The sequence below is a fragment of the Aphelocoma coerulescens genome, chromosome 9 (assembly GCF_041296385.1).
Source record: "Aphelocoma coerulescens isolate FSJ_1873_10779 chromosome 9, UR_Acoe_1.0, whole genome shotgun sequence".
Lineage (NCBI taxonomy): Eukaryota > Metazoa > Chordata > Aves > Passeriformes > Corvidae > Aphelocoma > Aphelocoma coerulescens.
This window is the reverse complement of record NC_091023.1, coordinates 23,223,421-23,234,836: the sequence shown is the minus strand read 5'-3', so window position 1 is coordinate 23,234,836 and position 11,416 is coordinate 23,223,421. Positions and strand designations below refer to the sequence as shown.

Here is an 11,416-nt window from a genome sequence, read left to right as displayed (position 1 = left end):
AATTGCTTTTCTTTTTTTCTCAAGGTTACTGCTGCTGACAGTTTTTATCATGAAATAGAAAATTTCAGTTTAAGACAAGCCATCAGAAGGAAAGGTATTCAGGTTTGTAGTCAGTATTATTTAATAACAGATACACAACAGCTAACTGTGCACACTGTGACACTAAACCCACTTTTTTATCCAATAGGGGATGGATTCTTATCAGTCAGTCTGTGACCTCTGAAGTGAACAAAAATGATCTGAATTATCACCACCACTGATGTTCAAGAGGAGGACAAAGGATCATTCCCCAAATATGCTGGACAGGTACAACAAACACAAACTAAAATGCTCTCTTTCTTTTTTTCCTTTTAAAAGGAAAAGCCTCATTTTATGCAGCTGGAGGCTCATTTAGCTTCTCAGCCATGGATTTTGGTCACTCTGGTGAGTGAATATTTCACTATGCACCAGCCAAGCCAGTGCTTTCCAGCGTTGTCCCCACAAGCAGCAGGCGGGCAAAACTCAAACTCAGGGCTCCACAAATGCCTTTGAAGGTGACACTGCACCAACCTCTTCTGTGAAATGACCTAAATACCCCTCTTTTCCAAGGTAGTGTTTGGAAACTTAAAGGACTTAACTAAACCCCTCCAACAGTCGGTCTATTGAGAGGCTCTGGCTCGTGTCCCATATTTCATGGCCAAGTCCAAGACACCTCCCAGTGCCCCATCCTCTGGTTGCCCTCACGATCCCACAGATCCATCTTTGCTCCCCAGACTGCAGAGGAAATGTGCCTTTTTTGCCCCGACTCAGACAAAACCAAGACAAAAGGAAATAGATCCCTTCAGTTTTGTAGTCCTTTATTATTTTTTTTAAGTTGATCCTCCCATAGTAATGTACTGAAATGCGTAACAGTTACATTGTACAAAGCATTTAAAGAAAGTACCTCAACTTGCCGATTATTTCAAAATGAGATTATAAACAAAAAGAAAAATAAATCTGGTCCCTCACTAAAGGCAAAAAAAACCCCCAAAAATAACTGAATACCTTCCGTTATTTATTTATTTTTTTGAAACATAAATTTGGAACACTTCATCTTACAAATAGGATTAACATGAACATAACATCACACAAGCTCGCAGACAACCAGCATAAAATATTGGGTACAGTTTTTTTTAATCAGAAGAATCATGCTTTCATGAAGAAATTATAACTGTTTATACAATCGAATCAATTTACTGTATTACAAAAAAAAAAACTGAACAAAACTAAGTCGCATCTATTAGTTATTTAGTTCATTAAAAGGCAAAAAAATAAAATAAAAGAGGAATGTAAGAAAATTTCAAACACTGTTTTGCACTCCCATATACACAGATCAGTTCACCTCACTTTTTTGGAAGTACATGGGTGCCTTACATCGTAACGCAGTGGGGGACTGGAGCAGTGCTGTTTGTTACAGGAACAGTGCTATTGTAATCAACAAACAATCGTTTGCCAACAAATAAATACATAGTACACACAAACACAAAGGAGAAATTAAGAGGGTAAGGGGAAAGGAAACAATACAACAAAATAGTGACATGATTGTCGAAAATTAAAAATCTCCTTACAATGATTCGAACTAGTGGTGTTGTCAATGAACGTGGTGCTTTCACGGATTTATCTGGATGATTTAGCTTCTTGGAGTAGTGAACATTCATAGTTTACAATATACACAAGCCTCTTATGTATTGTTTCTCAGAGTTCTTTCTTTTTCTGTCATTTTTTTCTCCTTGTTTTTCCTTTTTTATTAACAATGCAGTTGAGAAGGCAAAAGAATTACGGAGAGAACAAAATATTCCCTGTTACTTCATTCTACATTTACGATGGATAGTGTGCATTTGATAGAACTATTTTCTTTCTTTGAAGGGCTAAAATGCATAAAGCTTTAATGAAGAGATTTGTACATAAAAGCAACTGTTCCCAATCCTGTGTCAAACTATCTTATACAAAAAGAAAATCAATTCAGTTCCTACTTTAAAGGAGTGCCCATGTGTGTATCAACGCAGTCTTAACCCTTCTGCCCCTGCCCCTCAAAGCTGGGTGAACTGGAAGACACTTTTTCCCAGCCCCGTTTACATAATCCACTGAAACCGTTTGTGTTTTTTTTTTTTTTTGTCGCATTGATCCTCCAGAAGTCAGCAGCTGCCTTTGCTGTGCAAAACAAAATATTGAGAATAAATAGTTTCTTTCTTTTTTAAAATTATTCAGTTTAAGGTCACCGGACTTTAAATGAGTGACCCTGCAGATTTATAAGGCATTCTGCTCAGCAGTCTTTTAAATAGTCATATATGAAAGAGCCATGCTACTGGTTTGGACTTGGTCCCATCCTCGGTAAGACTCCGCACTGTCATACGTGACTGATGGACTGGATGGCGCTGGATTCCGCGGCGGCTCTCGCCATACTGTGCCACATGTTGGGAGAACTGTGGGATGCAGAATGAAGGGAGTCCTTGTCGGAGAGAGAGAGCATCATGGCATAGGCCTGCACAGGGACAGAAGAAGGACAAAGAGGTCACACTCCCGTGGCGGGGTTCTGAGCTTGGACCTGTGCCACCCCTGCGTGGTCAGGGCAGCAGTCAGGCTACAGCCACTGGTCTCAACTTTGTTAAAAAAAACCCCAACAAAATGCTTTAGGTGAAACCACTGTCAACCCTTTCACTAACACTTTTGACTCACTAGCAGTAATAATAATTTCTGCTTTCATCTGGTTTCACAAAGCTCAGAGAAACCTTTGATAGTAGACAAGGTCCCAAAGTCTCCTTTGCCTTCAGAGTCTTGGCACAGGAGGCTCTTTTCAAGAGGCGGAGGAATCATATTATCCCTTGTCTCGTCCTGTATTTCACCAAATATAACAGTATCCTTTGCTGACCTTTCATACATGCATATTCTGCAGTTTTTGAAACAGGAATCTTTCAAAGGGGCTAAAAAAAACCATTTTAATTAATTAATGTTTAGAAAACGGCAAGAAATAGCATGAGGATACCATTTCAGTTATTGCTGTTTGTAAAACATGCTGAGGACCTAGAGGTGATACCATCCAACAGGCTGGAAAAAATGCCAAAAAGCTAAGCCAGCCAGAAGATCAAGTCACATCCCTGTGAGGCTGCAGATAAACTCCACAGCACCAGTGTCAGCAGAGTGGGACTAGTTCTTACCATGGCATTTCTGTGGGCACCAGGCAGAACGAAAATAGCAAAAAAAGTAAGAAAAAAGTATGGAAATCCTCCGTTCTCAGGGACCAGAGCACCCTATCATGTCTCTGGGGTGAGGTGGGATGTCAGGTCAGGCTGAGGTTTATGGACATGGAGAACAGCCCTGTCTGACAAAGCTGGAACAACTCTGCCTGCCACACACTAACAGCTTAATCCTGTGGGTATTTGGTGACAATAACATTTTAACTGAGTTAAGCTTTTACCTGGGATTTGGATTTCCTGTACAATGGTTGCTTGAGGTCCTCTGGCAGCTGGGAAGCATTGAAAGCTGCCAATTCAGCTTCACTGTATTGATTTTCTTCCATTTTCCTCATTTTGAGGCTATCTGTGAAGTGCCTTATGTGGTCCAAAGCCGAAAGTCCAGTCTTATTATACTCCTCTTCTTTATACCTACAAAAACACCAAGGAGGTTTTAATGTCAATTAAATAACCCTCTCTGCATTCCCTCATCTTCTCAAATTTACACATCTGAGCAATTTCTCCCTTTTTCACTTTAATAAGCCACCTTGCCTTATGGAGTGGTGATCCTGAAATAAAAAGAATTCCCTTTTCTGTTCTAAAGAAAGGGCAGTTGAGTGGGGGAGGGAGTTTGTCTCTCTCATGGTGTCTCCACAGCCTTCCGCAAGGCCATTATGAGAGATCCAGGACGGTTCACGGAGCAGATAACGTCTCTCCCATGGAACTGTCTCACCCTGCTTCCTGTCTCACCCAGAACCTCACAATAGCTCCCCAAGCACAGTCAATTTTGCTATCAAGGGCTCCAGACTGCATGAAGAGGCTGAAAGCAGGGCTGGTGTTGACCCAAACACAGACGCACGCTGCTATTGTAAGTGGGAAGCAGCTGCTCCGGACCGGTTCCCACGGCACCGGTTTGGTGCTGGCACTCTTGTATGGTTTATTGTTCTTATTCCGCCTATCGGGCACACCAATACTCGGAAGGAACCAACCTGCCAGGGGAAGCTTTGCAGTTCATGTCCAAAGTACTCGTTTCCTCATAATCCTCCTCGGGAGTGCCCTCGTGCATGTCACTTGTCGCGGGCTCTTTCACTGCTTTCCCTGCCATTTCGCTCTCTTCGTCTTCTTCATCCATCATTACTTCATCTTCTGCCTCCTCATCATCCAACAGATCCGAGTTCTGGCTGGCTACCATGGCTTTTTCATCCTTAAAGTGGCTGCCATTCATTCTGAAAGTACCAAAACAAACCCAAGCTATAAACACAAATCAGATATGAAAGCTCTTCATCGGCAGACTCTTGGAGACAGATCTGAAAAGCATCTGTCCCAGCAGAATAAAGTGATTTCTGTATTTCATATCTTGCTTAGCTTCACAGAAAATTAGCACTGGAGAAAATTGCACTCAGAAATCAGTGGGACGTTTACAGCACCATCACCATGGGATTTTCCTGTTATCCTGCTAAAACTACTGTTCTAACAGAGGCATGTTCAGATAACCATTCCAAATTTTCTCATGCATTATTACATCTCAAGTTTCCAATCATACATGTAGTCTGGGCAAAACAACTCACTGCCTTTTAACAGAAGCTGTAGGGGCCAAGAAACTCTGAAAATCGGATCTGGCATTTTTAACAAAAACGACATCCAATATTGTGTTCAGAGTTTTAAAGTCAAAATTACACGCATAATTAATTTAGCACACTACCCTCCCTTTGGAAGCCATACTGCTTCACTGAATGTATGGATTTCCTACATGGGAACCTAAGAGACTTCAGCTGGGGACCTGAAGAGTGGTCTGCAATATCGCCTCTGTGCTGAACTGGGTTATTGACTGATTTGAAGGGTAAAAAGCAATGAAAAGAAAGGTCATATGGCAATTTAAGTGCATTTATTCTTATTAAATGAGTAATTACAGCAATACCCACATGGAAAACCATTTGGTCTACGCACTGTTATTACGCTGCCCTTTGCTCTCAGACAATGACTTCTCTTAACTACTTCCTACAGGATTTTTATCAAGGACATAATACCCATGCTGAAGTAGGGGCTGTTTGGTAATGGTCTCAACCCTGTAGGATTCAGAGCATCTGGAGCTGCATTGTGTCCATCACATCAAAATCGAAGTAAAGGAATTCGGCACCGCGGCGCCAACGAACGCCCAACCACAGCCACAGTGATGTGAATGAGCTGCACCCAGTGGAGCCCTCCCCCAAAATTCATGCTACCACTGTATCTGCCCCCACCACGTCACGTAGCACAGAGGCCTTGATTCATCTATTGTTCTCATTGTGCAAAAGGTCCTTAACTCTTCCAGGAATACAGTTATAAAAATGGAAACCTTATTGTCCGCACGCAGTTTGCTTTAGACTCCGTGTGCTTCAAACTGTGTGGGACAATATGGGATATACCCAATGGTGGAGCAAGATAAGGTGAGCCCTCAGCCTTGTTGGTATTTAACATTTGACTTTCTGCTGTAACAGATGGAGTTTCTGAGGAGCAAAACTTGTTTCTGCCTCAATAACAGCATCATTTTCCTAAACATATTAGAGTTTCATCTGTTTTCCAAGCAAATTCTAGCTGACTGCCATGAGTTTAGTATTGCATTGAAAAAAATGCTCGAGGGAACAGTCTGTCTTTAGAACAGTATCAAAAAATCTGAGGTTGTGCAGAACAGGGAGAGCTGAAGCAGCCACCTCCCTCTAAGATCATCAGAGAAATATCTCTTTATCATCTTTTATTTAAATAGGCAGAAATAAGAAATTGTTGAGTGCAATTTGGGCTGCTAACTTGCTTGTTATGCTCAATTGAGGCTGCTAGGAATGAAAGGGAGATGGACTACAACCAAAGTAACAAAAGCCATGTGATTAAGAAAACAGATTCTCTAATTATGCTTTCAAATGCAGCAATTTGCCAGGGATAAAATATCCGTCAAGAGCAGTCTGAAGTGCCAAATTTAGAAAGGAAACACTGCACAACCCAGCAACCTTTCCACTTTGCTGACTTCCTGTCAGAGGACATGTTGAGACCAGATGTGCAAGTTAAAAATCCCAAGCCCTCATTGCCAATCAAGATGGAATGAAATTTGAATATGCATGTAATCACTTAATCCAATACTTTTGTGGAAATTGTGTTGTGTCCACCCTTTTTATCCCTTCACAAAAGCATCTAGAAATTGAGGAGACAGCAAAGTTTGTCACCAGCAGTAAGAATTTTTTGATGTTGATAATGTAATGCCAATTCAAAAGGGAAAATAATGCATAATGCAACACCAATCCCAAAGAAATATGTGGGGCTCCATCCCACAGCCTTTTCTGCTTAGCTGTACTTTTATTAACTGAAAATATTTAGAAGTGGTCTCTCTTCTGTTAGTTCAGAAGAATTCAAACACCCATATACTTAATAAATCTTAGTAGAAAAAGCTCTCTCACATGCTGGAGCACTGTGGACTCCCAACGCCCACACGCAGCCTCCCGGGCTTTTGGCTACTCAGCATCTTTCTTGGGATTGAGTTACTTACGGGAAAGGACGTTCAGCTACAATCTTTCATTTGGTCCAAGAATTTAGCTTGGTCTACTTTATTAATTACACATTTAAATTGCACTTAAATCCTACGGCTCCATACATTTAGCCACAGGATGTAGAATTCACCTGCTCTGCCGTGAATGCAAAGAGAAGGAATTTTTCAGCAAACTTAAATCAACGGTGGGAGCCTGAAACTGAGAGCTCCAGATACAAGAAGAAATGTGCTCACAGATGGAATCTCCTGTCCAGCATCTGCCACTTGGAACATCTTCATACACAGTGGGGAGGGAATCAACACATTTCTATTCCTAAGACACCAAGGTGGCCACTGAAGCAACCAGATTCTAAAATTACTCTGGCTCCAGACATGATCAAAAGTGAACAATCAGGTCTGCAGACCTGGAAAAGGAGCAGTGGGCACCTTTTGAAGGCAGATCAGACACAACTCACCTCTCCTCTGAGTTTCGGGGGGATTGATTGTTGTGGTTGCTGTTTCCAATAAAATTCCTAATTTCTGTGAAGTAAGAGTCTTCCTTGTCATCTAGGATTGCCCCTGTGCTTTCCAGTTCTGAGTGAGGTGAAGATGTTGCAGTACCTTAAAGGAAAACATACGACGTCTGTTGCTGCTCCTTTATATTTTCTATATTTAACCATTTAAATCAAAATGAAATTGAAACTCTGGTTAAAAAATGGGTGAGAGCCAGAAAGTTGGTCACTGTGAACCATCAGCTTTTGGCCATAAAACCAGTAGTCAGTAATTATTCACAGGCAAGGGTGATTTCCAGAAAAAACAACTGGTTGCATGCTGGGTGCCCCTTTCCATGGTTTATCATCACTTTTGCCATGTCTCTATTTCAACATCTCCCTCTCGTTCCCTGTGATTCCAAGATTGTCCAGTGATAACTGTCTTTCTTAGACCAATGGCTGAACTGAGCAAACAGAACTTAATTTTTAGCTATTAATTATGCAGATTTATTCAAAATATGGAGTAGCCATTGACATCATCACCCAGGTTCATTAGCGCTGAGAGACCAGTGTCAGACGCCTTTCTCTGAGCGCTGGGGAAGGGACAGCTCTGCATTCACTGCATGCCCCTGGTTATTTCCAGTGAGGCAAAATGCAGACTGAAAGGACTGCAGAGAGGGCTTTCATTAAGCCCTGCAGATAGCCAAACCAACCCAATGACATCCCCTCCTGCCACTGCCTGTGCTGCTGCTGTGTGGTGACCAATGTGCTTTGGGGTTTGAGAGGCACCATTAGCTCCATAATAGCCAGGGCTTTTCAGCTCCTGACAGTGGGAATATTTCAGAAGGTGCCAGGAAAATCTTTTAGAGTGCCCCCCGAGAGAGTCTAAATCTAGGAGTCCTATTGAGAGCCAAGTGATTGCGGAGATGGGATTAAACCAATTTTCCCAGTCTGTTCTCAAAACGCTATGGGTTGGCTTAATGAAAACCAAAAGAAAAGACATCTTCCAGTGGTCTTAAGTTATACAAGGGGAGGGTTTATGCTGGGATTTTCAAAGCACTTTCAATGTCAGCAGAGCTTAGGCACTTACATATTTTGCAACCCCCCACCCGTCGGAGCAGCGTGTGCCCGTGGACACTCGGCAGCGCTGACAGGGAATGGGCAGTCCCTGCACATGGGACATGGGGCAGGCTGGGGACGGAAAAGACAGGAGGGAAAAGACATAACATACCAGACATGTTCCCGTTCTCGTGCTTTTTTAGATGTCTGTCAAGATTGGTTTGTTGACCAAAACACCTGTCACACAAGTGACACTTGAATGGCTTCTCTTTATTGTGGATGTTACGCACATGTCTCTGCAGGTTAGAGGATATGCTAAAGGATCTGTCACAGTATTTGCATCTAAAAAAAAAACAAAACAAGTGGGTAGGAAAGAGTTTGTTAATAGCTGGATACATAAGGTTTATCCTACGATACATGAAGAGCCTTCTGGGCTCAGTCTCAGCACCCAACCACAGTTCTTTGTTCCCTACTGAGGCACAATCCTCTCTGAAATAAAGACAAATTTTGGCTGACTAACTGGAGACCTGTGCTCTTGGAATGGAGACATAACTTCTATGTTGGGGTTTTCAGCTTTAATTCACATTAGACTTTATATTTTAAATACTGCCTCTAGGAATAAGCATAATATTTCTAAGCTAATGGCATCAAATTAGCTATGGTAATTGAGTCCCATGTTTTTTAAATTGTTGCATGCAAAGTTGGGAAGTTTGAAAACAGTAGAGCAATAACTCTATTGTTTCATGTGCTGCCAATACAATACAATTAAACACTTTTGGAAAAAACATGAAACAGATCTCTTCTAATGCTCAAATAAGGTAAAAAGGGCTATTTCTTTTCCTATTCTAAATTATACTGTGTGATTAAATCTTTTCTCGAGGAATTAGCTTGCTTGATTGCTAATCCCAGAGGAAATTTGGTTATCTTGCAAAAACCAGCAATAAACAATCCCAACCTTTAATACTGTGCCAATGTGAGTAGTTTAGTCTATCACTCTGGTACCAGAGGCATCAATTTTCATACTGTGTAGCGATTTGGAGTCCCTAAAGCCTTTACTGTATTGCTCTTTAAGCCATTACTAAGTCATACTATAACTATTCCAAATTCTCTGGCTGGCAACTAGCCAAGAGTCTTCACCACTTCAGTTTTTCAATCTTTTACTTCTCCTGTGCCTCTCTTACGCTTGTCAGTGATGTCAAATTTTTTTTAGTGCTGAAATCGCCCATTATGCTACTAATTGCTTGTGGCTTTTATGCAGTGGACGGGTATAATATACATCAAGACCTTCCTACAATAAAATTAGATGTGAATCTCATTTCCCAAAGAGACTAGATGCAAAAAACATATTGTTTCCTCACAAACAATGAGCTTACTCTGCTCTTTACAGCTCATAAAATGCAGAAATCTGTGCATTTGTTTTACTGGAACATGAACTGGCCTCTTTCCAGTTTAAATTAGCCTTTCATTTTCAATAAGGTGAAGCTTTATACACATTTCTGCATGTGACTGTACTGGATTCAGTAACACACACACATTCTTATCAACAGGAGAGTACACCCACATGGGTTTTGGTTAAGCAGATCTCAGAAAGGATCCAGATTAGGCAGGGAACAAATAAATACAGTAACGCCTTTGCAACCGGGATCTTTCAGTGATCAGATGACTGACAAATCACCCAATTTTAGGCTGCAAATAACACCGCAGAACTCCAATAAAAAACATTCTTGCAAGGGAAAATACATCCAAGAGCCCTACTGAACACTCAATCACACTGGTTCAGCAGTGCCAGCCCTGCTGCCAGCAAAGGCAAACCTGGGGATTGTGCTGGGAAGCTGCCCCAGCCAAAAGAATTTCACTAAAACCTAAACCTTCCCCCTTTCTGCATCTTCAACACCAAGGATCAGCACCGAATGCACAAAACTCTGAGACCAAAATGCAGTGGTGGGTCCAAAGCTAAGGAGGAAGGGCTGGAGCTGGTCCAGCAAGGATGTTGAATTCCCTGGCTTTATTCACAGAATCACAGAAAACATCTGCACTGGAAGGGACCTCAAAGCTTGACCACAGCACAGACAGGGGTGAGGGGTGTGATACCTATAGGGCTGCTCTCCAGTGTGAGTCCTCAGGTGACGGGTCAGGTTTGCAGATCTTGGGAAAATCTTGCCACAGTATCTGTGATAAGAAAATGTTTGATGAGACAACACAGCCTTCAGTGGCTTCGTCCCAGTTTGAGCTGCACTGGATGTACAGCCCAGTTGGAATCATCACTATATGGTCCTACTGGCATTGCTTTGGTGCAACAACATCTCAAGAAAAGCATTCAGCAAATGTAAGGGATTGACACACATGAGAGTAGGACTGGAACTGCTGGCACCAACCAGCTTTGCTTGTGCAGAAGCAAGGGGTATATGAAAAACCAGTTTTAAAGATCACCCCAAGGTTCTAAGCCCACTGGGTGATTATCAGCATCATTCAGATTTGGAATCAAGAGAATCTGTTATTAAAGCCTTGGATTTCTGCCTCTGTGTAAGCAAATTTCAAACCTTTCAACCAATTCTACGTGTCAGCAAACGTGACACCATTCTGTGCATTGAATAGGATCAGAGCAGACAAGACTCAAAGACCTAATCCATCAAGGTATGTTTCTATAACAACATGTCTTGAAAGAAGGTGACATGTTTGCAGAAAGATCAGATAAACCGATATGCCAGTGTCAAACACTTGCACGTTCTGGAGATGATATAGAGACCTAAACAGTGCAATTTAAAAACCATTCTCCAAACTCAATAGTATGTCACAGGAAAAATAATGGCCAACAACAACAAAAAAAAAATTATCATGAGTTCTCCCCCTTTGTTCAAGCAACACATTAATATTCAGTTTATAATTGGCCCATGCTGTTAAGGACATGGAGCCCATTTTTGCATGGGGGCAGAGCACACACACAGTGCTCTCTTAAGCGAATGAGGGTGGTGGCTGCTCCACATGATGACTTTGAAGATTGCATCCCTTCACTTTTAACATCCCATTTATTTTTTCACAACATGATGTATAAGCCTTCAAAATACCCACACAGCTAATTCCACTCTCCTTGACAAAGCTCCCATTCATTTTGGGTGCATATTCAATGACTATCTTCATTGTGGGGGTTTTTTTTAAGTCTGTACACACAAGTCCTAATAAGTCAT

General features: G+C 41.6%; 1 protein-coding gene across 4 annotated transcripts in view; it reads right to left on the bottom strand.

The window, feature by feature from the left end:
• Positions 1–819: 819 nt before the first annotated feature.
• Positions 820–11,416, bottom strand: part of MECOM (MDS1 and EVI1 complex locus) — a 328,050-nt gene continuing 317,453 nt past the window's right edge. For all 4 annotated transcript variants that reach the window (XM_069024923.1, XM_069024924.1, XM_069024925.1 and 1 more), the window contains 6 exons: positions 10,323–10,400; positions 8,404–8,573; positions 7,158–7,302; positions 4,178–4,414; positions 3,434–3,620; positions 820–2,500 (listed from right to left, as the gene is read on the bottom strand). In XM_069024923.1, the coding sequence (XP_068881024.1) occupies positions 2,366–2,500; positions 3,434–3,620; positions 4,178–4,414; positions 7,158–7,302; positions 8,404–8,573; positions 10,323–10,400 (952 nt within the window). In that variant the 3' untranslated portion in view covers positions 820–2,365. The remainder of the gene's footprint in view (positions 2,501–3,433; positions 3,621–4,177; positions 4,415–7,157; positions 7,303–8,403; positions 8,574–10,322; positions 10,401–11,416) is intronic.